Source organism: Notamacropus eugenii, chromosome 5, assembly GCF_028372415.1.
Source record: "Notamacropus eugenii isolate mMacEug1 chromosome 5, mMacEug1.pri_v2, whole genome shotgun sequence".
In the NCBI taxonomy this organism is placed as follows: domain Eukaryota; kingdom Metazoa; phylum Chordata; class Mammalia; order Diprotodontia; family Macropodidae; genus Notamacropus; species Notamacropus eugenii.
In genome coordinates, this window is record NC_092876.1 from 199,743,457 (window position 1) to 199,771,372 (window position 27,916).

Here is a 27,916-nt window from a genome sequence, read left to right on the forward strand (position 1 = left end):
AGATAGTTAGTAGAACTGGTCCAGCTTCCAAATACAGAGTTGTTGTTGTTTTTTTTAACAGGATCAAATACAGTGGGTGGGGCAGCTGGGTGGGACAGTGAATAGTACCTGAGTTCAAACCCAGCCCTCAGACATTTGCTAGCTGTGCGACCCTGGGCAAGTCACTTAACATTCTGTTTGCCTCTGTTTCCTCACCTACAAAAATGAGTTAGAGAAGCAAATGGCAAACCACTCCATTTTCTCTGCCAAGAAAAACCAAAATGGGGTCATGAAGAGCTGAATGCAACTGAAATGACTGAACAACTTACAGTGGGTACAACATATACAAGGAATACAACAAAAGGTACTTTTAAAAAGTATTTTCAATGCCAGAAAATTGCTCCTCTCTGTGACATTCAAGTATTCCGTCTGTGATAAGTCATCACATATGAATGATGAAGCTTCATCATAATACAACCTTCTAAGCCAAAGCACAATGAAGAAAAATGGACTTTATTGAAATTTCCTTTTATTGAATACTTCCCAATAAAAATGGCCAGATGTGAAGCATCCTGTAAGTTATGCTTTGTTACTGTGTATTTTATATAGGAAGAGAAAAGCCAACAGTTCCATTCAACAGAATATAGTGTGCATAAGTGACATATTTGGTCAGGAAAGCAGGGTGTGGTCTTTATTAGAGGAATTATACATTTGTAATGTTCATATGTAATGTTGTTCTGCATTTTCCTCCTTCATCTTCACACTCCAACCAACAGAGGATGCCAAGTAATTGGGGGGGAAGCACCTTTTAAAAAACATCAAGTCCACCACTGATTTAATACCACTGATTGTCCCCTATTATTACTGGCAGAAATAAATTTCTATTTCATAGGAAATAAGTCTTAAACGCTCATTACTGGCTATCAAATGATAAATGATATTCTTGACCATAACTCCCATGAAAGTGAAGTGGGAGGGGAGTGCTAAAACAGTATGTGTTATTTTCACACAAAATCACTGCATTCTGGATAATTTATAAGGTAAGCAGAGATAAATAATATAATTTCCTTTCTAGTCCTGCAAGGTTTATAACATGGCGTCCAAATGAGTGTCCATTCTCAAGAGTTTTCTCTTGGGGGAATGGTGGGGGGAATGGGTAATGAGGAAAGGGACAAAATGGAGTTAAGAAGTATTCGTTGGTTATTGTGGTGGTGGCAGAAATGGTTAATCACAGATCACCCTAAAAACGGAGTCCATGTGTATTACATAGACCTCAAGAATGAATCATCCGCATGAAGGGCTAACATATCCAGCTCTGATTGACTTAATCATTAGTCAGCTACCTATGAATAGTTCCATATCCTAATATTCCAGTAAACTTAAAAGTTCCTCCATCCTGAGCAAATATTAATGACTTGAGTTGGGTTGAATCCCAAGGCAAAGAAGGCCTCTTCAAAGCAAACCAAGGTGATGGCTATCTCTGTGTCAACTATATAGTTATACAAATGACATTCCGATGGAAATTTTGTAAATGAGATAGATTATGTATTGCAAATGGATCCTTTTTTTCTTTTCAGTGTCTTCAGCAAAAAAAAAAAAACCTTTTGATCAAATCCTTCCCAAATAATCTGGCTAGAAAGTTTGCATTTTCATTAGTAAGGGATCAAAAAAATTCATTGGACTTTCTCCAGTTCAAAAGCCAATCTGGTAGGGTTACAACGATAAAATTAAATGCCTTCATAGTCAGGTCTTTCTATTTTGGAACTCATAAGCCATAATACAACACTGAAAGAGATGATTTTGAGGAACTTCTTGGTTCTATAAATTAGAATGAACTACACTAACTTATTGGCTTTCTGGGCATTCTGAAATCATTTTTAAGACCAAGAATTAAAAATATTTTTTATTTGGTATTTGACTATGCCCCCTGATGTTGCCCACCAACCCAACAGAACCAAATGAGTTGGTATTATGAGGAATGTAGGTGTTACAATTGATGGAGCCCTGGACTTGGAGTCAGGAAGACCTGAGTTCAAATCAGACATTGTATGACCCTAAGTCAGTGACTTAACCTATGATTACCTCATTTTCCTCAACTGTAAAATGGCAATAATAATAGTACCTATGTCCCAGAGTTGTGAGGATCAAATGAGATAATATTTGCAAAGCACTTAGCACAATGTCTGGCACATAGGAGGCACTATATAAATGCTATATGAATATATTATTACATTGTGACAGCATGACTGGCAGAATGAAATAGAATAATATGAAATATATTCATGTTCCTGAAAAGCCTAGAAGGGTTTGGGATCACAAATTCTTCATCAATTGTGATTGGATGAAGATTACATTAAAATGCAAGAGGCTAAGGGTAGGACAATGCAGAAAAAATTTCAAGCAAATCAAGAAAACATGCTTCAAAATATATTTTCCAGATCTGTGCCATGTGCCCCTGGTTAGTCTCAATCTCCGAGGCATCAACTGAGCTTCTTTGAATAACGTGGCTCTTGCAGTTTCAGGAACGAACAAAATCTTTTTACATTTTTTTCAAGTTTTACCAGCTTCTGGGAAATGTTAACAAGCACAGAAAGCTCTTAGAATATGTTGGTTTTCCCAAACAAAAGCTCAGAGATTCTCAACCTTCCCAGTAGCAGAAGTGTTAAGGTGTTATACAATACTGTTGGCAATATCTTGGCAAATCCGAAAAGGATTTCCATGGTCTAAGGTTTTCTCGACCAAATAGATTTTTGATTCTTCTGTGCATTGGTAAGCTGGAATAAAATTCTGAACCATGCCAGTGAAGTTAGCCGAGCATTGCCAACCTTTAAAATCTAAGTTAGATCAAAGACTATGCTGAGAGTATCATGTGAACCTGTAGGTGAAATAATCTCATTTATATTAAAACAATTGCAGAAGAATTGGGCATTCCCAATGACATTTCCATCAAAGAGGCAATAAAGAAAAAAAGTTTGATTTTTTTTCCCTGCAAAATTTATTTTTACATACAGGCAAAAGAAACTTTTTTCCTCTTATAATTGACGTAAGTCCAGGAAGTGGTTTTGCAAGGAGTTTCATTGGCTGTTGAATTCCTTTATAGTTCTGCCCTCACAAATAGTGAATTGACTGAATTTAAAACCACTACCAAGAGTTTAGCTATAAAATATAACCAAGATCTTGGCACTTTGAAATTTTGTAGAATGTTTCAAGCACCAGGCATAGAGTCCTCTCATGGTTCAATGCAAAGAGGACTGGATTTAAAGTCAGAGTCAAATGCTGGCTTTGCTGCTGATTGTATTTGTAGTGTGGTGCAATTATAATAACAATAGCAAAGGATTTTACAAATAGCTGCCTCACTTTATCCTCATAATGCCCCCAAAAGGTGGGTGATGAGGGAAACTGAGGAAATTAGAAGCCAAGTTACTGACCCAGGGTCACACAGCCAGTAAGTTTCTGAAACAGGATTTAAACTCACTTATTCCTGATTCCATGTCCATCTTCTTTCTATTCATTGTGCCACTTAGTTCTCTGGTAATTAATTTAACTTCTCTGAGTCTCTTTTCTCATCTGTAAAAATGGGGTGGGACTCAATGACATCTGAGGGCCCTTCTGGTTCTGAATCTATGATCCTATATGAATCAGCAACTACTCTGTTTTTGCCAACTAATGGAGTAGTCTGCTCCAAACACAGAAGTAGAATGAGGAAAGAAGAAGAGGAAAGTTGGTGGGTTGCAGGACTTCTGTTTCCTGATGCATTCAGTTTTCATCTCTTCTGATGCTTAAATTCCAGCCTTGGAGGGAAGGAGGGATTTGAAATAAGGCTTCGCACTTGACTATATGCCTTCCATCATTTTGAGTATGGCTCATGTCTGATATCCACCATCATCTGATGAGAAGAGTGATGTTTTCTACTAAATAATGGACATATTCACTTATTCGTATCCTACATATCCTAATGATTCTGAACTCATGTTGGTCATCATTTGGATCTCATTTCCTACCCCTCCTATTCTTTATTCCCCTCCTCCTCAACCCTTCCACATCAATTCCCAATCAAACACCATCCATCCTTTCCTTTGTGCCCTCTGGAATGCCTGTTTTATAGGCAATAAAGTTTCCTTCATCTTAAATCTTTTCCTCTCCTACTCCTTCCATATTATTGCATTCGCAGAGACCTGCCTGCCTTCACCTGGATGGTACAGCCTCCCTGGCCACCCTTTCTAGTACTAGCTGTACCTTTACTTATTCCTCTTGGCTTACTGGTCAAGGTGGAAAAGTTAGAATACCTCTTATTCCTCATTGCCACTACCAAGTTTTTCCCCAACCCCCATTACGCAGTGTCCTTTTCTCTTTTGAGTTCCATACAAACTACATCTTCTATCCAATTTCTTGGTAACTCTTGCTACAGATGTATCTCCTTCTTCGATGAGTTCAACACCTAGCTTACAATCTTTCTCTGCTCCCCAACTCCTGCCCTCATACTAATGGACTTCAACATACTTACTGACTCTCCTTCAAAGACCCAAACCACTCAGTTTCTCAATCTACTTACTTCCCATGACCTATACCTCCATATATACCTCACAGACAAAAATGGTCATACCCTTATCCATTCGAGAATTCTAAAATCCTTTTATCTGACCATAATCTATTGGTTTTCCACCTCTCTTTCCCTTCCCATACTGAACTCCACTCTTTGTCAAGCCTCTCCCCCCTCCAAAGTGATTTTCCTAAAGTGTAAGTTGAATCATGTCACTCCCTCCAGTGTCTCCCTAACACATCTAGAGTCAAATACAAAATATTTTGTTTTACATTCAAAGGTCTTCATAACCTTTCCTAGTCTTTTTGCCCCTTACCTTTCCTGTCATCTTCTGCCTTGCTCCCTACTACCACATACTCTTCAACTGGTGACCTTACAATGGACTCCTTGGTTTCCTGTTTACAAAATATTCCACCTCTCTACTCCAGGCATTTCCTCTAGCTGTTGTCTATTCCTACAATATTCTCCCCCTCATCTCCAGCTCCTAGCTGCTTTGACTTCCTTCAAGTCCCAACTAACATCCCACTTTCTACAGGAAGCCTTTCCCAGCCCCTCTTCATTCTATTGCCTTCCCTCAATTATTTCCTATTTAACTCGTATATCGCTTGTACATATTTGTTTGCTTCTTGTCATCCCCATTAGATTGTGAGTTCTTTGAGGACAAAGACTCTCTTTTGCTTCTTTAACGCAAAGTACAATGGCTGGTACACAGTAGGCATTTAATAAGTGCTTATTAACTGCCTTGTCATGGCGAGGGGCTTGCATAGCTCAATGAAATTTTGCACTATGCCATGCAAGATTATTCAAGATGGACAGGTGATAATAGAGAGTTCTCACAAAAGGTGATCCATTGGAGAAGGAAATGGCAAACCACTCCAGTATCTTTGCTAAGAAAACCCTATGGACCCTAAAATGATAAAGGAGATGACATCAGAAGATGAGGTTGGAGGGTGTATAATATGATACTAGTGAAGAATGGAGGACAACTGCAAGTAGCTCCAGTACTATTGAGAAGTTTGGGCCAAAGTGGAAAGGATACTCAGCTGCAGATGTGTCTGGTGATGAAAGGAAAGTCCAGTGATTTAAAGATCACTATTTCATAGGAACATGGAATGTCAGATCTATGAACCATGGTGAGCTAGATATGGTCAAAAAGGAGATGGAAAGATTAAATATCAACGTCCTGGGTGTCAGTAAACTTAAATGGATGGGAATGGATGAATATAATTTGGGGGAATAGTTGCATATACTACTGTGGGCAACAGTCCTTTAGAAGAAATGGGGTAGCCCTCATGAGAAAATCAGTACTGAGGTATGATCTCAAAAATGACAGTGATATTTATTTGGATCCAAGGCAAACCATTCATCATCACAGTAATACAAATGTATGCTCCCACCACTGAGAAGAATAGAAAGAGAAAGATAAGAGATCTGTTAAAGAAAATTAGAGATATCAAGGGAATGTTTCATGCAAAAATGGGTATAATAAAAGACAAAATGGTTGGTTGATTGTTGTTTATGGGTAAAGAGGACCAAAATGACATTACTGTGTAGAAGCAAGCAAAGTGGGATTTTTGTTATTTTCTTTCTGGAGCTCAGCTTTCCAGGCTCATTGAAAACATCTGAAGGCTCAATCTCCTTTGAACCCTGATGGTTCATAGCTGTGCTGCGTCACATAGATTTCATGCTTACTGACTCTGAACCAATTAGGAGTCAAGTCTTTGTTATATACACCAGCAGGCTGGTATTTTGCTTTAGGGGTTCACTTATGAGAAGGACCTTTTGATTTCCTGGTTGGGACTCTTGAGTAGTCATTTGTTAAGAGCCCCTCACCTACATCCCATGGTGTATGTAGATGGTGGTATTACTTTATTCAGATAGTATGAGCCCTGTCTGTTGAATCTTTGTGCTAATTTCTCTGCTTGTATTTTCTCTGCTCATATTTTCTCCACACTCAAGGTGCTGACCTTTCCCCTGAACTATCAGTATCTTCTTTACTTCTCTGCTCATATTTTTTCCACATTCAGGGTGTTGACCTTTCCCCTGAACTAGAGTATGACTTACACATGTTTAATTAAAGAAGAATTATTAACCCCTTTGCAGCTGTCTTTCCTTTATAAATCAGATCAAAGAACCCATGCTAACAGGCCATCCTGGGTGTTCTAGGGTGTTTGCTAATACACTATATTGGGGTCAAGGTATAGCGTGTCTGGCTGGAATTGATCCACACTCTGCTGCATCTCAGCCTCAGAGGCTATACTGAGTGCATAATCGTCTGCAAACAAAAAATTATGCAACAACTCTCCTTTCACTTAGTCTTGGTTTGTAGTGTTTACAATTTAAATAATCTACCACCAGTGCAGTAGCTGACCTTGATGCTGTTTTTGTCCTTGTTGAAGGCATCTGACGACATTGCTAAAACATCATGCTGAATAGCATGGTAGCAAACACACAGCCATTCTTCACTTATACTGATGTACAATACTGAACAGAAGCAGAAGAGATAAAGAAAAGGTGGTAAGATTACACAAAAGAACTCTACAAGAAAGATCTTAACATCACTGGTAGCACAATGGTGTGGCTCCTGATCTACAGCCAGACATCTTGGGGAATGAAGTCAAGCGGGCCTTAGGAAACATTGCTAACAAGACTAGTGGAGATGATGGAATTCTAACTGAGTTTTTGTATTGATAATGCATTTTTGCTTATTGTTAATGTAATTTTGCTTCTTAATGAGAAGATCCTTCCCATCTATTAATAGGCCCATATAGTCACATGGAAGCCTGAGTCACATGAGCCAAGTTACATGGGGTAGAAAGGGTGGAACAGGAAGAGGTGGAGCTGGTGCAGGACTGAGAGGAAGTCAGAGCAATCAGAGCTGGGAAAGGCAACAGGTAGCATGAGTGGGAGAGCTGGTTTGTGATTTGGTTAAGGGAGCTGGTTTGTGGGAAGGCCCTAGCAGGGGGAAGGCTTGGGGATGGTAGTGCCCCTTGCATTGTTATTGTGTATAGATTTCTTAGTTGCTATGATGGATTTGACTTTCTGATGTTGGAATTCAACTATAAGGTATTTGAATAAATGTTTTGGTTCTGTCTTCCATGTGGAGAGTCTGTTGTATTTTGCAATTCAGAATTGCACCAGTGTGCATGGCTGCCATAGATGCTGTGAATATCAAGTTGGCACTACAACTATTTAAAATCCTAAAAGATGTTGCTGTTAAAGTGCTGCATTCCATATGCCAGCAAATTTGGAAAACTTGATAGTGGCCAATGGATTGGAAAAGATCAGGTTATATCTCAATCCTAAAAAAGGGCAATGCCAAGGAATGTTCAAATTGTCAAACATTTCACACACCAGCAAGGTTATGCTTAAGCTTCTGCAAGCTAGGCTTCAGCCATAGGTGAACTGAGAATTATTAGAAGAACAAACTGTTTTCAAAGAGGCAGAGGAACTAGAGACCAAATTGCCAACATTTGCTGTATTATGGAGAAAGCAAGGCAGTTTCAGAAAAATACCTACTGCTTCATTGACTACACTAAAGCTTTTGATTGCATGGATCACACGACCTTATTTATTTAACTAATATGCAGAATACACCATGTAAAATGTCAGGTTGGATGAATCAAAAGCTAGAATTAAGGTTGCTAGGAGAACTATCAATGATCTCAGATATGTACTCTGATGGCAAAACATGAAGAAGAATTAAGAAGCCTTGTGATGGTGAAAGATGAGAGTGTACAAGCTGGCTTGAAGTTTAATATAAAAAAAACAAACTAAGATCTTGGCAACTGGTCCCATCACTTTCTGGCAAACAGAGGGAGAAGAAATGGAAGCAGTGTCAGATTTTATATTCTTGGGCTCAAAGATCATTTCGGATGACAACTGCAGCCATGAAATTAAAAGATGACTGCTCCTTGGAAGGAAAACTATGGCAAACCTGGATAGCACACATCTCTCTGATAGACATCATCTCTCTGACAAATGTCCTTGTAGTCAAAGCTATGGTTTTTCCCAATAGCGATGTATGGCTGTAAAAGGTAAGCGATGAGGAAAACTGAGCACCACAGAATCAATGCTTTTGAGTTGTGCTGGGGAAAACTTTTGAGAGTCCTTTGAACAGTAAGTAGATCAAATTAGTCCATATCTAAAAACAAATCAAGCTATTCGCTGGAAAATCAGATACTGAAGTTGGAGCTTAAATACTTTGGTCAGGTTATGAAAACATGGATTCATTAAAAAAAAAACTCTGATATGGGGAAAGATTAAAAGGAAAACGAAAAGGGGATGGCAGGGGATGAGATGGATAGTGTCATAGAAACAATGAACATGAACTTGGACAGGCTTTGGGAGACAGTTAAAAGAGCTAGGAATGCTTAAACTGGAGGAAAAAAAAGACTAGGAGCAAGGAGGGAGGCCCTGAGAGCCATGATAACTATCGTCAAGATTTAAAAGAGATATAATGTGAAAAAGGGTTAGATCTGCCTTGTTTGGTTTGATATCAGAAAAAACTTCCCAATAATTGTTGTTCAGTCATTTCAGATGTGTTAGGCTCTTTGTGACCCCATCTGGGGTTTCTTTTGCAAAGATACTGGAGTGGTTTTGCATTTCCTTCTCCAACTTATTTTATAGATGAGAAAACTGAGTTAAATAGGGTTAAGTGACTTTCCCAAGGTCATACAGTTGGTGCCTGAGGCAAGACTTGAACTCAGGAAGATGAGTCTTCCCAACTCCGGCCTGGCACTCTATCTACAATGCCACTTAGCTTACCCTCTCCCAATAATTAGAGCTATGCATAAATGGTATGAGCTGCCTAAGGAGGTGATGGGTTCCTCAATCCATTTGGAGGTCTTCAAACAGAAGGTTGGATGATTGCTTGCTAAACATGTTATAGTGAAAGGGAGAGGTAGAGTGAGGTAAATTATCACACATAAAAGAGGCAAGAAAAAGCTTTTACAGTGGAGGGGAAGAGGGGGGAGGTGAGGGGAGTGAGTAAACCTTACTCTCATTAGAACTGGCTCAAAGAGGGTATAGAATTGGGTATAGAAATCTTTCTTACTTGCCCTACAGGAAAGTAGGAGGGGAAGGGGATGAGAAAAAAGGGGGGGTGATAGAAGAGAGGGCAGATTGGGGGAGGGGTAGTCAGAAGGAAAACATTTTTGAGGAGGTACAGGGTGAAAGGAGAGAGAGAGAATAGAATAAATAGGGAGAATAGGATAGATGGAAAAACGGTTAGCAATAGTAACTGTGAAAAAAAATTTGAAGTTTCTCTGATAAAGGTCTCATTTCTCAAACATATAGACAAATGAGTCAAATTTCTAAATGTAAGAACCGTTCCCCCAGTTGATAAGTGATCAAAAGATATGATCAGCTTTCAGATGAAGTAATCAAAGCTGTCTATAGCCATATGAAAAAACATACAACTTACTGTTGATTGGAGAAATACAAATTAAAACAATTCTGAGGTACTACCTAATACCTATTAGATTGGATAAAAGTAAATGACAAATGTTGGGGGAAATGTGGTAAAAATGAGACTGTAATGCATTGTTGGTGGCATTGTGAACTGATTCAACCATTGCCCTAACTGGATAATTGGGAACTATGTCCAAAGGCCTATAAAACCATGCATCTTCTTTGACCTAGCAATACCACTGCTAGGTCTGTATCCCAAAAGTGATTAAAAAACAAGAAGGAAAAGGATTTATATGTATAAAAATATTTGTAGAAGCTCTTTTCTGGGGAGAATTAGAGAATTAGAATTTGAGGGTAAGCCCATCAATTGAGGAATGGCTGAACAAATTGTGGCATGTGGTTATGACGGAATACTATTGTACTATAAGAAATGAACACGATGCTCTTGGAAAAACCTGGGAAGGCTTGCATGGGCTAATGCAAAGTGAAGTGTGCTATGAACAAAATAAAGCAATATTGAAGATGATCAGTTGTCAATGACTTAGCTATTCTCAGCAATACATGATACAAGACAACTCTGAAGTACTAATGATGAAAAATGCTATCCATCTCCAGAGGAAGAACTGATAGTGTCTGAAGCCTACTTTTTGAAAAACTTTATTTTTCTTGAGTTTTTTTCTTGTCTATGTTTTCTTTCATAATATGACATTATGGAAGTGTTTTGCATGATTATGCATGCGTGACCTGTATCTAATTGCTTGCCTTCTCAATGAGGAGCTTTGGGGAGGGAGGAAGGGAGAGAATTTGGAACTCAAAGTTTAAAAAAAAATGAATATTAAAATTTGTTTTTACATGTAACTGGGGAAAAATAAAATTCTAAAAAAAATTATTTAATTGTTATAGTGGTTGTTTCTTTTGGGTATCAATGGCTGGATCAGACAGCCAGTGAGATTCCTTGCTACTCCCAAATTGTGATTCAATACTACCCTGTATGTGTTCATTTTGATGATACCCTTCATGACTTTGGAGCTATTAAAGCCAGGAGAAAAGCTATATGGTAATCTCTGATAAAGCTGTGATTGGGCCTGCATATATTATCTATGACCTTTTGTACTGCTCTACCTCCAAATGGAAATGAACTGCTTTTACAGGAAGTAAGTACAATTGCATGGGGGCAAAGGCACAATTTTCAAATGTACGTCAACGTCTTTAGCTTGCAGATCTTCTGGTGCTTTACACAGAATCTCTTGCCTAAATACTTTCTGAGGCTATCTCCTTGCCATGCTCACTAGTGCTCATCTCTATACCACCTAGCCGCCCGGCATAGAGATAATAATTGAATCCATGGGAGCTGATGAGATCAGCAAGTGAGGTTGTATAGAGGGAGAAGAGAGCAGGTCCTAGGCTTGGACTCCCATAGTTATCAGGCACCACTTGGATGATGACATAAGAGGGAGAGGGAGAGAGATAGAGAAAAAGAGAATGAGAATGTGAGAGAAGCAAAATCAGGTCCAAGTGAGAGTAGAGATCTAGGACATTAAGTGAGGCTGGGAAATTCTAGTGCCTTATGTCTGGTCAAGAGAAAGGTAGCCTAATTAAGAGGTTGCCATTCTCTTCTCCCTTTAAAAGGGAAGAGAGTAATAGGAGCAGCCCATAGGGGCAATTTCCCTTGTTGCCCTCCAGAAGGAAGAAAGAAATAGGACATGTCACTGGAATGACCAGAGTTATGCACCTTCAACCACCAGAAGGAAAAGGAGAAGTAGATGCACTGCTAGGAGACAAGAAAGAGACACACAGAAAGCAAAGTCAAGATCTAAACTTCCAGGAGCCTAATTTTCTATTTCTTGTTTAACCAGGTATATACTTCTAGATATGCACCCTCCTTCTAAGGAGACTAAGGGTATACAGTGCCCCAGGTTCACAATGTCTATTTGTATCAGAAGTTCTACCAGAAGGAAGTCATTTATGAATCTGATTGCAGTCTGATCCTAAGCTCCCTTCTCAGTCCAAATGATTAATAGGGGATCACAAAGTTGACTGAAAAGATCCTATCCCATTTAAGAATGGAAAGTTGCTCTATATTCCTGCGACATTTGGGGGGATGTACAGAGATGGAAGGTTATTCCACAAACCTCTTAATATTTAGACATCTAGAAGGTATCTACTCTACATTATGATACTGCCAAGTCTGAGATGAATTAATGAGATCCCTCCCTCCATACCACTGCATTGCAGGTAGATTCAAAATCTAATTTTTCCTGTTTAATGTGTAAATACAATAGTACAGACTTGTCTATGTCTTCACTCATGGCAAGTATTCTGACAAATCTCCAAACAATAGCATGTCTTACATATCTCCACCAAAACACAAAGAAACAAAAAGGCATCTTAAACCTGTTTTCCTTCAAATTCAGTTGTTAGGACTCTTAAAAATGAATTATGTTAAGTACTATGCTCTTTGATATATTGTATTCATAGCTAACCAAAGTTCATGGCATATAGCCAAATCAATAACCTGAAATTCCAGTATCGCATCATACTTAAGTCTGACATGTAAGTCATGTGGTCAGTGTGGAGGGTTGTCCAGTTAACTTGGTTAGAAAAGTAGCATTCAATATGATTTATGCTCGTTGACAACAGAGACCGTTCTTGTCTTTGTACCATAGTTCCTAGCATAATGCCTGGCACATAGGAGGTACTCAATAAATGCTTGTTTGCTTGAATTTAATTGAATAAGCATTAATCAAGATTGTTATAATGCCCAGGCATCTAAAGAAATTTATGTTTTCTGGTAGAGGAGGTGAGCTAGTAAAAAAAAAAAAATGAAAGCCAAACAAAATGAAGAGGTCCGTAGGTAGATATGAGCGCTGGTGTGTATAGCTGTTCTCTTTGTTCAATAGGTAAATATTTTAGCACGTTTAGAGTCTGTGAGTTTAACCATTTTGATGCTCCATCTACTAAGGCAGATAACAATCTTTTGTAGATGAGTTGCTTTGACTGTAAAAAAAGTTACCTAGGGGGCAGTCTTATGGTGATGAACCCCTCTAAACTTTGCTAGTCTCTCTTTGTTCAATAGACACAATTGATTACCAGGCCCATACTCAATGCTTCCAATCTAGAAGGATCTGCTAGGTTTCTGCTCCAGCGACAGTCTTCCAGAACCCAAGGTCACTCCTCAGTAGAAGACTAGATTTCTTAAGTTTATAATTTGACTTTACTTTCTTTGTCTCTTTTCTTTCTTACCTTGTAATGAGATTAACTGCTTATACCAGTGCATTTACCCCTTCTTAAGTTCTGGTGGCTGAAAGAGTAGGACTCTGAGTCAGTTCACTCTGACTTGTCCCTGAAAGTATATAAGTAAAGGTCTGGTGAACATCAGTTGAGGATGTTGTTGGATGGAATCGTCTATCAAGTAGCGAATTATGCTAGATGACTTTAGAGCTGTACTCGAGCTCTAGGAAAATAACATAATTATGGTTTTTATTGTGTTCACTTGGATTTTAAAATATGCCATGCTGTGGAGGGAACAGGAAAATAAAAAGACCCAAACACTTCAAGGGTTTTCTTGAGACCAATAGTTACCAGTTATTTTTAATGGGCCAGAGGGTTAATCAGTCGCTCCATCTCCTCAAGCACTAATGCCGACTCCTTAAGGCTCACTGAAAAGCAATCACTAAGTCCTTTCCCCCAGCAGCTTTAATTTGAAGGGGAAATTTACCTGTAAGGAATTGAAAGACTGATCCTTATTAGGTTTAAAAAACTCTTGACTCCTGGTGACTACAGAGGCTAACAAACAGTAAGTACCTTTGGAAGGTCCTCTTAAGAGCAGTAAGGTGCAGAGGAAATGATTGGAATCAGGAAAGACCTGACCTCTGACTCTGACACTTAACTAGTCGTGTGAGTTTGAGCAGACCATTTAACTGCTCTTGGCCTCAATTTCCCTTCTATAATATGAGAATAACAATATTTATAATACTCCTCACACAAGTTGTAAAGAAAATGCTTTGCACACTTTAATGCACTGTACCAATGTGAGCTGTTCTTACTTTTTGAAGTAGATCATAACTCCCTTAGCATCAGGAGAATAACTGAACCTTATCCCTGAGGTATGTGGCAGGTGAAAGATGAAATGACTGAGGAAACAAAGGTTTGAGCTTTTGAGAATGTCAGTTTATTAAACGATACATGCCAATTGCATACATACTTCCTCAGTTCTGGTACTGGACCCTGAATGTTGAAAGAGAGACTTTTATGTATTAAAAACATTCAAATAGGACTGATTAACTAAAAGAAAATAATTAACAGGATACAAACCAGGATACAACATTAGATAATCTGATTTCTAACTGGAGGGAAAACGAGGGCATTTCCACATTGAGAGTGAACATATCCTGAAATCAGAAAAAAAAGGTGTCCCACTCCCCCCAAGGGTCTGTAGCCAATGAACAAAACATAGAAACAATAACTGATTGACCAATAATGAATTGTTTTCAGGTAAGACATATGGGTTGCTTAAGATGTATAATTGTGAGAAAACTCCTTTCATCAATCTCCAGATCTGACTAGGTTTCCAACTGAAGATTTCTATTCTCCCATTGGAAGATAGGGCTGGAATTCATGGTAGCTGATGATATAGGAATGGTGCCCAGATGACTTGGATAGCTGCTGTCTGGAGCAGTGTTGCTAGGTTATGAATGGTAGCCTGTGATCACTAGGAAAGGCAGGGCATATTTGAGTCTACTCTAAGTTTACCCATAGATGTCACTGAGGGCAGGGTTTAGGTCCCTGGTAGGAGCTAGAGCTGTCTCTTTCTTTGTAGGGGAGCAAGCCTTATCCTACTGGTTGCTTCTGATAAGAGTTGTAGAGATCCCTGATCCCGGTCCAAATTATAATGAGCCTTTTGTCTGGTTTCAGGTAATGATAGGATAGGGCAGATTCAAGATAGCCTGGCTCTAGAGACTAAACAGACTGGATCCTAGTAGTGGATACTGGGAGGAGATTTGTATGGGTAATATTCAAGCTCACATAATAGGTAGAAGGCCATAGGGAAAGGTTATTCTCAGAGTCCCCTACTATGCAGGTTAGGCTAAGTTTTTTTTTCTCTAAAAAGCAAAGAACCCATCTCTGAGACTTGATGAGCACAGAGCTAAGGCTTCATTGATTGAAGTGGCTTCCTGGTTCCCTAAGGGCATAATAGAGGCCAGTCTTTGAGAAAAGTCAGTACTTCTCAAACTTGATGGATTTTCCATAGCTGATTGAACTAAATCACTGGACTAGACCAGTGCTGTATCCTTGCTGAATATTCTTTCCAAGCTCTAGCTAAATATATCATCTTTTGTTAAATGTTAAATGATCTCATTTGTTTGAATCTCTAACCTGAACTATTAGGTCAGTTTGAGTCAGGTCTTGTCTACTACAGTGATACAACAGTAGTTCACTGGTGAGTTTCATGGCAAGATGGTGAAAGCATGTTGTATAGGAGAAAAGGAGAATACCTGATGATAGGCTAGAGGCCCTTCAAATTAGAGGAAACTGGAGTGGGTTCAAAGGATGCTTGATCAGGTCCTGGTTAAGAGACTAGAGACTATGCCATGCAAAGATCTGTTGAAGAAAATGGGAGTATTTAACTTGGAAGAGACAAGATAGAGGGGTCATGGATACTTTGAGGTAAGCTGTGGTATTGAAGGACTAGACCCCAAAGGGTAGAGGGCAAAGCAGTAGGAGTCATGGGTAGGGGATATGTCAAGAAGCAGGCTTTAGCTGGATATCAGGAAAAACTTCCTAACAGCTCTGACCTTTCCAAAAGTGGAATGAATTGACTCAAATAAAATTGATACCTCCTTCCTAGATACCCATTTGTTGGGACATTGTAACCAGGGATCTTATTCAGGTGCAGTTGGATTCTGTCTTCATAGTTGGTTCTTCTTCGAGGCTGGCAGATGGCTCCAGCAGGACACTGATGCTGGACTGGGGCCCATGATGTTCTGGCAGAAGGGGAACATCCTTAATTAGGGTGTATTCATGCAATGGACAGACTTCCACATATTTGAACATTCCCTCTTAGAACTCACTTCTTCTTTATGACTATCAATGCTACAGCTCCAACCTCTTCTGCTGCACTGGACATATAAGACTCTCCACAGTTCTTTACCAAAACATAGATAGACACTCTGCCTCCAGATTAATTACTTAATCTTGCCAACCAAACTAATATATAAATATATTAATATATGTGTTATATATTATATACAATATATAACAGTATATATTATATTAATTATTAAAGTTATATTAATGTTTAATTTTATACACACATATATACATATGCATATATATATATATATAAAGAAAGACAGACAGATAGACAGACAGAGAAAGAGAGAGAGAAACTATGAAGTGTAAGGTATTCTGTTTAGTTCTAGGGATACAGGCATAAAGAGTTTCTTGCCTTCATGAAACTTACAATCTATCAGAGATATAAGAAAAATACCTGAATGAAGTAGACTACATTTAGAATATAATTAAGGATGGAGAACATAAAGAAGGATAAGAGAGACAGGCAGCTCAGTATATAGTAAGCACTTAATAAATTCTTGTTGATCAACTGAGGAGGGGGTCATTTTCCTTTGGAGGGAATCAAGAAAGGTTTCCTGTAAGACATGGCCCCTTCCAGATCCCAGCCTTGAAATAACTGGAGATGGAGGTGGGGGAAGGAGTATGTTCCAGGCTTTGCATACAGTAACATAAAAGCCCAAGATGGAAAAAGTGGGATGAACTCCTGGGACCATAAAGAGTAAGCCATAACCCAAGGCACCTGTTGGCAGTTACTAGAATTGCAAAACTAGCTTATAGGAAAAAGCTGGGTCTAGAGTGGTGTAGTTTTTCAAATCCAATCTGTTTAGATGGGAGTAAATATTAAGTACCTATCCCAGAATTGATTAATTAGGTTCTCATCTGAACAATGATTAGCCTAAAGCTGGGAGTAAAATTGAGTATTATTAGGTACAATGGATAGTTTTCTGGGCCTGGAGTCAGAAAGTCTCAGCTTCCTGAATTTGAGTCTGGCCTCCTATGCTTACTAGCTGTGTAAGACCTGGGGCAAGTCACTTAACCCTGTTTACCTGAGTTTCTTCATCTATAAAATGAGCTGGAGAAGGAAATGGCAAGCCACTCCACTATCTTTGCCAAGAAAATCGCAAAATGGGGTCACAAAGAGTCAAACACAACTGAAAAATGATGGGATAACAATAAGATCATAGAACTCTGATGCTAGAAGTTATCTTTGAGATCTTCCGGTCTAAATTCCTTCTTGATGGATGAATCCCCTCCGTGGTATCCCTAAGTGATACAGAATGTTGTGGTTAAAAAAGATACTAAATTTGTGGTTCTGAGAGAATTAGCTTCAAATCTCAGCTTACTAGCTGCTCCCTTTGATATGTTAGAATATCTCGGGGCCTCACTTTTATCACCAGTAAAATGGAGATAAGTACAGCTGCTAAACTCACAGGGTGATTGTGATAATCAAAGGTGAAGATGTATGGAAAGAATTTTGGAAACATGAATGTGCTAGGTGAGGCAGCGTGGAACAGTGGCACAACAAATGGAGCATGGGGGTCAGAAAGACTTGAATTCAAATCCAGTCTCAGACACTTTCCAGCTGTGTGAACCTGGATGAGTCACTTAACCTCTATTTCTTCATCTGTAAAATGGAGATCATGATAGAGATCTGCCTCCTAGGCTTGTGATGAGGATCAAATAAGTTAATATTTTAAAAATATTTTTGAACTTTAAAACGTATGTATGCATACACACATACATTTATACACATACATATATACATAAATGTGTATATACATATGTGTACATATACCTACACACACACACACACATATATACATGTGTACTACATGAATCTGTATACGTATATAGATCATTCTTAGGTATTATTATTAAGCAGGAAGCTAGCCTCTGACATATTCTGGCTGTATGATTCTGGCCAAGCCATTTAACTTCATAGTGCCTCAGGCAGCTCTCGAAGATGATTAATTGTAGAGGGAGTACTGTTTTGAATTAACAGAAGGAATTCCTCATACTGGGAGCTTCCTATCCTGATAAAATCACAGGTTCACCAAAAAGAGACTGTATAAATAGCAGCTTTTATTTATTATTCAAGTGAGAAGCTTTTGCCGAATACTTCCAGTGATGAGGAACTCATTACTTAATGAGGTAAATGTAATCCATTTTCATACATTTAGATAATTCTTTCTTATATTGAGCCAAAATCTGACTCTCCATAACATTTACCCATTGGTGGCTAAGTGGGGCAATGGATAGAGTGCAGGGCCTGGAGTCTGGAATATCTGAGTTCAAATCCAACCTCAGGTACTTACTCACTTTGTGACTCTGGGCAAGTCACTTTGCCTCAGTTTCCTCAACTGTAAAATGGGAATAATAATAGCACCTACCTTTCAGGGTTGTTATGACGATCAAATGAGATAACATCTGTAAAAGCAGGCACTAAATAAATAAATGCTAGTCCTTAGGCCTCCTTCCTTGTTTTAGCTCTGGACTATGGAGGTTAGCCAGATAAATCCAACCTGCCTTCTTTGCGACAATGCAAAGACTTCAGTGATGCAGGAGAGAAGCGAGGGAGGTAGAGTAAACCCTGGGTGAGCAAGAGTAGGGGATCAGGTGATGTGCACTGGAGGACAAGGGTTCATTTTTCTTCCTCTTGGCATTTCTTCCCCTTCCTCCCCCAGGTCCACATGGGAATCAATACCTTCCCATTGATGTCCCTGGGGAGGTAATGTGAAATGTCACTCCAATTACAGGGTGCAACGTGACCAGCACTGGAGCAGAGAAAAGGAGCAACAGATCCCCGTGGCTCCTCTCCTCCGGCCCCAGTGAGCAAGCCACCAAGTTTCCATCACATTCCAGATTTCTGCTCACTTGTTTTAGCTTCAGAGTCTCAGGTACAAGGGGATTTTAGGGCCTCTTAGAGAGAGCGTGAAGAGTTCCAGTCTTATACCATGACTTCAAGAAACAAAATGAGATCAAGTTCAGCACTGGGCAAATTAGAGACCTCTGATGACCAGAGGTAAGGAAAATCCCTTCAGAATCACCTGGCTCTAGTCCTGGCTTCTTGATTTCTGCAGAATGCAGTAAAATGTTGGGGGACAGGAGAGGTCCAGAATCATTTACTGGGGAAAAAGATGCTGGGGGGAAGGGAGGGGTAGCAGAGGACTGTTTACTGCTGTCAAGGAAGTAGACCTTGTCACCTAGCAGAAAGGGAGTGCCCTGTTGGTTTCATTTGTTCACAGAGCGTTCCCCTATTCCCTGTTGGCATTGGCTGTATGTGGATGTACAGAGATGACTTGGTTCCTCCAGTGCGTAGGCTGAACTGGCTGTTGCTATGGACTTTTTAAGCTTGCGATTGGAGAGTCTCTCTTGATAAAGTGTTGCCATAGAAAAGGCTAGCGTATGCATTTGATGTGGATAAAAACAGTGCCCTAAGGGTTAACATTAATATTAAGGGTTGCTTTGTCAGTACTTTGTGAAGCCTCTGTTTTATTTTCTAACCTGAACATGCCCTAAAAATCTATCCCCCTTATCTTCAAATACCATAAAACTTCCCCCTTATCCTGGACCATAAAATTCCTAGTCTCCCCCATCCTGGGTCGTAAAGTTTCTGTCTTCCTTATCTTGTGTCATCCATCTTCCTCATCCTGTCCCTAAAATCTCCAACCCCCATTAGAAACCCTAAAAATTACATCATCATTCTACAGGCTGTGTACATGTCTGGTTCTTTTCCTATATCAGTGCCTTTGTTAAGCTCCTTGCTAAATCTCAGGCCCACTGCTTTTGTGTCAATAAAGCTCACAAAAGCTATAGAGAAGGGCTAAGTGAATTCATTCACATCTGAACCAGCTCTCTCATTTCTCTCCTCAACATATTGATAAAAATCTTAGACAGCTGTGACATAGAACCACAAGTACCATTGGGAAAGGGACAATTAAAGTTAGTTAGTAAATTGTGGGTAGAAAGCAGTATATGGAGCCCTACCCGAAGATCCCAAGAAAATGGGAGATAAAGTTCTTAGAATCCAAGCTATAAGTTTTTATATTTCAAAGTATTGAGAACCTCATCAAAAATACGATTCTGTTCAACCTTTAGAAACACTAACTTTGAGTTTCTTGTTTTTTTCTTCCTAAGTTCCTGTTGCTCAGATGTGGTTGGGGGCCTGTCCTTGTTTCTCATTTTTATCCTATCATGCTTCATCTCCTTTAGTATAAGAATGAGCACCTCCAGTGTTTTCAACTAAGTCTTTAACCTCACCCTAATTATTGTCTTTAGTGCTCAGTGAACGTGTTCTGATTCTTCTGAGATAGCTAAGATCAAAAGCCCATTTGGTTTTGCAAAATCTGGAAAAGAATTCTGACTCTAAACTGGGTATCACTGTAATATTAAAACCGTTCCTCAATCTCAATCTGGTCTGAATAGTTAATATTTCTGTAAATAGAAGCTATACCTTTTACTGGTCTTCTGATTTCCCTAGAAAAATAGAAGATTTGTCATAAAAGTTGGTTAAAATGGAAGAATTTGATTAGTTACCTGGAATTAAAGAGCTAGATAGAGTAGACCTGTAGTTTTTTTTGATGAATTATAATTACATGAACTGTCATAGAACTCCTATATGTTATGTTTCTTAAGCTGTGTTTCATAAAACATATTTAAGCATATGCCAATTTGAGATGGGAAGCAAAGGGGTGCAGAAGACAGAGTGCTGACCCTGGAGTCAGGAGGACCTGAATTCAAATCCAGTCTCAGACACTTACTAGGTGTGTGATCCCATGCAAGTCACTTGACCCTGCTTACCTCAACTTCCTCATCTATACAAAGAGCTAGAGAAGGAAATGGCAAACCACTCCAGTATCTTTGCCAAGAAAACCCCAAATGGGGTCATGAAGAATCAGACATGACAGAAACAACTAAGCAACAAACTTTTGAGATGGGAAGCTAGTTAGGGTCCTCATATGGCTTATTTTTTCAAGGGTGGAGGAAAAGGATTGGTGCAAGTGTATGTTGAATGGGCAAAGCAATGAGAGGGTCTCTCTCTCCCTATAACTCTCATATCCCCTCCTGCAGAGTTTTTCTAAATATTATTATCCTCATCTTTAAAGACGAAAAAACTGAGGCCCAGAGAGATTGTCAAGTCGAACCAGCAAGCATCTTCTCATGTGCCAGGCCCTATGCTAAGGCTAGGAATGCAAACAAGCAGAATGAAAGACAGTGCTTGGCCTCAAGGAGCTTCCATTCTAATGAGGGAGACAACATATAAAAGGCATAAAGAGAACTGAAAAAAAGGGGGAATGTGGAGTAGCAGAAGGTATCTGACTTGGAGGCAGAAAATCAGGAGTGCAGCCTAAAGAGGAAAGAAGACGTGGTTGGCTAAGGTCTCCTACTTAAATTGGAGGTTCTGGGAAGAACCAACGAATCAGAAGGAGAAGCCTGAGGGGTGCAAGGAAACTTTCAGCGTGAGAATAGTTCAGAGATGAACTGAGCTTCTAGAGAGAAGTTTCTGAGGTCTGGCAGAGAAGGTTGAGGTCAAAAGACTTGGTCAAGCTTGGCAGAGATAAGCTTGGAATACAATTCATCTGGCTCCAAGTTCACCCCTCTTTCCTCACAGCTACTGCACCATTTGCTGGGCTGTAACTCTAGTCTCTAGCAGCAATAACCAGTTATGATCCTTTGCATTTCCCTAGCAGTGTCCCCAAAACAGAAATGTCCATTTCCCTATAAAAGTCTGTTGAAAGAATTGAATTGATTAGTTAACCTTGAATTAAAGTGTTAGATGACAACAGACCCGGAGTTGAAGATAAGCATGACTTTTTGATGCACTAAAAGCTTCTAATTACAACAAATAAACCATTAAGTCAAGAATCAGATGTCAACTGCAGGTCTATTGTACTAATTAGCTAGTGCCTGGCCTTTAGCTGTGACAAAGAGAGAGTAGACATAGCAAAGATGTGGTCCTGTGGAGTCTTGTTCAATTTAACCCCTATTTGAAAAGTCAAGGCCAATTTCAAAATTCCCTCCAGATCCATCCACACCCACCTTCTCTCATCCTTTGTATTTAAGAGGCTAGTGATCTACCAAGCCACAGAGAGATGTTGGTAGCTTACACAATGCACAAGAATCAGGCACACATTTGAAGCTGAGGTCTAGAATCTTGCACCTAGAAACAAAGAGATAACAATGGAGATTAAAAAGTGCATGAGACTCATGATTGAGGAGGGAAAGGGGAATGAACCATTTTAGTGGAGGCAACTGCTAAAGGATGGAACCATAAAAAGATCTTTAATTCTTCTAAGAGGAGACATGACGCTACCATATTTGAACTCTATCAAACCCTCCTCCCCACAGAGTTCTTGATAGTCTCTAAGTCCTTATCACCTCTTACACCCCTTATCATGTATTACATACTCTGAATGGTCTCTCTGCTTCAAGCCTCTCTCCACTTCTACTGTGTTCTCCATGCTTCTGCCAAGGTGGTTTTCCTAAAGCACTAGTCTGACCATGTTCCTCCCCACCTTACTCAATAAACTCCACTGGTTCCCTATTACTTTTAGGATACAAGATAAAACCCTCTGTTTGGCACTTAATTAAGTCCTCTGTGACTCAGTCTCTTCCTATCTCTCCAGTATTTTGTCATCTTGTTCCCTTTCATGCATTCTATAGCCTAATTAGACTTGATTATGTGTTCGTCTGTTTTCTGTCTTTGTAACTGTGCACTGGCTGCTCCCCCATGCCTGGATTTCATTACGCCTCAGCTTCTGCCTCATGGGTGGAGTTATAATTCAAGACTCAGCTCAAGGACCACCTTCTATAGGAGGCTTTTCTCCTCCCCACTTCCCCTCCATCTGCTAGTACATTCCCATGCAAGGCTGCTTTGTGTCTGCTTTGTGTCATATATATCTATACATGTATGGTGAGTATGCTCTGGATCCCTGCCTGCTAAGTAGGCAAAAACCAGAGGTTCATTTTCAAGAAACCACATGGTTTCAGAGGTGACAAGACCCAAGGACTCTTCCCGTGCATCATTGCGTCTCTCACTGGATGCTACCAGCAATGGTGCCAAACCCACCAGAGCACAGTCAAAGAGAAAAATGGTCGCTTTCCCTCCCTAGTCCTTTCTGAATGCTTCCACAGCCAAAGAGCCCCATCTTCACCAAGTGGTCAGCTGGTAGGAAACAACTACAGAATGTCCAACATTTCTCAAAAATACTTCCATTTTGTTATGAGGACTCTCTCAGAACCAGCTCTTAGCCTCTTCCAAGTGAGGAGACTCGGTCAGAGGCACTCTGTATGTGCAATTCCTGTGACATTTTGCCTGTTGTTGCTCCCATTAGAACATAAGCCCCTTGAGGGCAGGTACTGTGTCATTTTGTCTTTTTATAGCTAACAAACAGCTTGGCATCATTGATAGAAAACTGTCTAGGAAGACTTGGATTGAATCCCACCTCTGGTACTTATCACGTGACCGTGGGCAAGTCACTTAACTTCTCAGTGCTCTAGGTAACTCTTAAAGATGATAAGTTGCATGTTGTTGTTGTTGTTCAGTCATTTAGTCATGTATGATTCTTCGTGACCTCATGGACCCTACTGTCCATCGAGTTTTCTTGTCTAAGATACTGGAGTGATTTGCCATTTCCTTCTCCAGTGAATTAAGGCAAACCAAAGTTCAGTGACTTGCCCATGGTAATACTAGCTAGTAGATGTCTGAGGTCTGATTTGAACTCAGATCTTCCTGACTCCAGGACCAGTGCTCTGTCCACTGTGCTACCCAGCTGCCTCCAGCCACCTGGAGGGTTGCAGAAAGACAAGAAGTTTCAGATGCCATATGCACTGGCAAATGGAATTTCCTCATCTGGAAACTCCCCACATCAATGAAATCACAGGTCTAATCTTAATCCCTATCCCTACCCCTTCATATGCCCAGCATTTAGTAGAGTATCTTGCACATAGTAGGTGTTTAATAAATACTTGCTGGTTGATTGATTCTGTAAACATCTTGGGGGAAGTCCTTGCAGTAAGCCTGGATGCTTTCAGATATGTGGCTCCAGATAAATTCCATGATACTCCACAGAATTTAGGCTTACAAAACTTAAAAGATGGAATGGTCCTCAGGGGTTATTCCTTCTACAGCGTTCCTGAGAACTAATTGTACAGCTTTTGTGAAGACCTTCAGGGACCTAAAACTCATGTTTAAGCCAGCCCATTCTATTGTACACTCTGAAGTAAAACAGAACAAGTATAATCACTCTTCCAAATGATTATAGGCCCATAAACATTTGGAGTTTAAGGGACCTTATACATAGTTCACCTAGTCCAGTGGTTCTGAACCTCTTTTGTGTCATGAACCCTCTTTGGAAGTCTGGGGAAGCCAGATATCACCGTGATTAATTGCCTACGTTCCTAGTTGAAGAAAATGCTAAACTTTGTTTAGAGCACTGGTTGTTCAAAGTGTGGGAGGGGAACCCTCAGAGGTCCCTGAAACCTTTTAGGGATTTTTTGAGGTCAAAACTATTTTCATGATAATATTAAGACATTTTAATTTATAATATGGTAAATACCAATAGATATATAACCCACACATTGCGCCAGTGATGTCTAAGGTCCTTTCCATCTCTATTTCTCCAGTCCTATGAACTTCAGTTTCATTATCAGCAGAGTAAGGATAATAAGACTTGTACTACCCCATAGAGGTATTGGGAGGAAAGCACTCTGTAAACTGCAAAGCCCTATGTAAATGGGAGAAATTATTATGAATTCAATCACTATTCCTAGAGTTCTCCTTGGAATAATCCACCTGATGTTAGACTTTGCCTGCCTGTCTCCTGTGCTGTTCAATGACATCCTGGATGTTTTTCAAGTTAGTCTCAGGGATGTTGATTACTCAGGTCTGGTTGTTATGGTTAACATTCATTTCACACCTGCTGACACAATTTGCTGCCTCTAAAAAAAAGAGGAAGAGAAAAGAGAAAGAAAAGCTCCCTCTCTCCTTTTCTCCCTCTCTCCCTCCTTCTCTCCCTCCTTGTCTCTCTCTCTCTCTTTCTCTCTCCCCCCTTCTCTTCCTCTCTCTCTTTCTCTCTCCCCCCTTCTCTCCTCTCTCTCTCTCTCTCTCTCTCTCTCTCTCTCTCTCTCTCTCTCTCTCTCTCTCTCTCTCGATGGTTGTAAAGGATAATGAGTAATTTATTCAGAGCTGTGTACAAATCAGACTATCGCCCTCCAGACGGAATCAACAACATAATTTTAAGCCTCCACACGTTTACAAATGCTAACGTTCTGGTGCAGCTGGGTTGCCATGGGCAACGAGAGCATACCAGCTTGTGATCTGAAATATGGGAATGACGTTGCCCAACCTTGCAATCAGGCAGAATCCAAGGGAAGGAAGGCTCTAGGGCCTTCCATCCTGATCTAAGCTCTGCTTTCTACTTAAGTTCTGGTTAACTGCTGTCTGATACCACCCACTTTATTTTGTTGCCTTATTTGCATAGAAGGGGTACACGATGCTACTATTTGTATTACATTGTATAAACCTATACTTATTGCTAAGGGCACCTGATTCCCAGGCTTATGGAATTCTGATGTTTTCCAGAAATCCATTGTTGTTTTTTTTAATGGATCATGGAAACATAATTTCTTGACAAGGGAGGTTCAACTTTGGACTAGATTGATGATTTTAGGGATTTAAGGGAGACTCAGTAAAGAAGCTCCTCTTTCCAATACTATCAGCAACCTGTTGTACAATTTGTAAGTTTCCTGGGGCACTGAAGCATTAAGAGACTTTTGGTATCATGCCAGTGGTATCAGGTGTCAGAGCAAAGCTTGAATCCAGGTCTCCCTGACTTTTAGACTCGCTCTCTATCCACTGTGCCACAAATGCTTCTTAAAGCTCACTTTTATAAGTGAGGAAATGGAAGCCCAGAGAATTCAGTGGCTTGTCCACATACCTAGATACCAGTACTAGACCAGGTCTAGGCTGACATCTAGCCAAATTGTCTTTCTACTATGCCTCAACTTGCACAGCGTTTTGAGGTAAGATATGTAAGGAAATAACATTATTGTCCACATTTGTCAAATGAGGAAAGAAAGTCCTAAAAAATTGGACTAACTTTGCCCAGAGTACAGAGCTAGGAAGTGTCTGAAGCTGGATTTACTTTCAAGTCTTTCTGATTCCAAGGCCTACTCTCTATCTGTTCTTCATATACTCTATCTAGTGGACAAGTAGGCAACAGGGAGCCATTTCTGAGCGGAGGAACAGGTGAAACCAGTGTTTAAGTGGTCAAAATGGAATATAGAATTGATAAGAGATACTGGATTCAGGGAGAACAGTTGAGATGTTGGTGCAATCAGGTGATGAGAGTTTAGGTTAGGGTTTAGCCTAGAGTAAGAGACAAGTGGAGTTGGAGAGACATTATAAAGGTCTAAGCGATTTTTAATGTCCTTTTAGGTTCAAATTCATGAATCTAGTGATTTAGTAGCTGAGCAGTTTATAGAAGGTGAGCCTAGGAGCATAGATTTAGAATTGGAATAACAAGCACTTAATTAATACTTGTGGACTGACTGATTAGGAGGGACATTAGAGACTACTGCCCAACCCTATCTGTGCAAGTACACAGAGGTTGAAGATAGAATGCCAAATTCAGCATACAGCCAGCAATTCAGTTTGGCTGAAATATATCCTAAGCAAAGAGGAATAATGTGAAACAAGTCTAAATGGCCAGATTGGAACCCAATTGTGGAGGCCTCAAATAATAAGTTGAGCTTGTACTTTATCCAAGAAGTAATAGGAAGCCATTGAAGGTTTTTGAGCAGGGGAGTGACATGATGAGTACCTCAGGAAAATTATTTTAGCACCTGTGCAAGGGAGAAGGAATAAGTAAAGAGATAGAAGACCCATAAGAATACTATTACAATATTCAGGGAAGAGCTAATAAGGTCCTGAACTATGATGTCAGTGAATGGGGAAAAGAGTACGGGAATAATATTCTTTGGAGGTAAAATTTACAGTTGCTCATTGGTTGGGTATGGGAGCACAAGGTAAGAGGAAAGAGTTAAAAAATAATTTTCAGGTTTTTGAACCTCATGAAGGCTGGTAGTGATTGTACCAGAAATTGTAAGAGATGGCAATCAAATCCATATGAGCTGATGAGATCACCAAATGAAGGAGTATAGGTGGGGAAGTGAAGAAGGCTCAGGACAAAATCTTGAGGGACACCTGTGGGTAGAGGACATGATCTGTGATGAGGTTCATGTAGAGTTGCATTAGGACGTATCTAAAGAATTTCAAAGACTCAGATTGACTCCAAGCCAGTTGGAAAGATTTATTATACTTTTGAGGTTTCTCGCTCTGGCGAGTGGCTAAGTCCCTTAGAGGAATTTAGCCCCTTCAGTAAGGCAAGACATACAATTTTATAGAGAATATGATGCTGATTACATGATCAAAATTTACATAGACTATAGGAATATGATTAATAATTAAAAGGTAGGAGTTTGTTAAAGAATTAGGTAATGGAGGAGGGGTTTTCAGTCTCAGTGGAACTGTGCGTGTGGTTACCCATAATGAATACAGTTTGGGGGGGTATGTATATATGGTAATGATATTATAATAAGCTTCTCTATGTCATAAATTCATTCTAGGTCTGTTTTTTATTGTTACTGCACAGGTGCTAGCATAGGGTAGAGGGTGGGCAACTCCTACAGTTTGGTGATCAAGCATCCTGCTCTACATCCTGATGGTGCTGTCTTCTGACTGGCTAGCTATTGTGGTACTGTCTGGTCAAGACATATATTTAGGCATTGTGGTCCTATCTTGGGCTAAACAGATGATGTGATTGTGGTTGAGTATAAGAACACACCTGTTTCTGTGGGAACTATGAGGAATGGATCTGGGGGCAGTGCCTAGATAAAGGTAATTTCTGG

General features: G+C 39.8%; 1 protein-coding gene across 4 annotated transcripts in view; it reads left to right on the forward strand.

Annotated features, from left to right (window-relative positions):
- The first annotated feature begins 17,891 nt into the window (after nucleotides 1-17,891).
- Nucleotides 17,892-27,916, forward strand: part of LOC140505659 (cilia- and flagella-associated protein 337-like) — a 210,664-nt gene continuing 200,639 nt past the window's right edge. For 2 of the 4 annotated variants that reach the window (XM_072611852.1, XM_072611854.1), the window contains exon 1: nucleotides 17,892-19,028. In XM_072611852.1, the coding sequence (XP_072467953.1) occupies nucleotides 18,961-19,028 (68 nt within the window). In that variant the 5' untranslated portion in view covers nucleotides 17,892-18,960. The remainder of the gene's footprint in view (nucleotides 19,029-27,916) is intronic. The other 2 variants (XM_072611856.1, XM_072611853.1) reach the window with 2 other exon arrangements.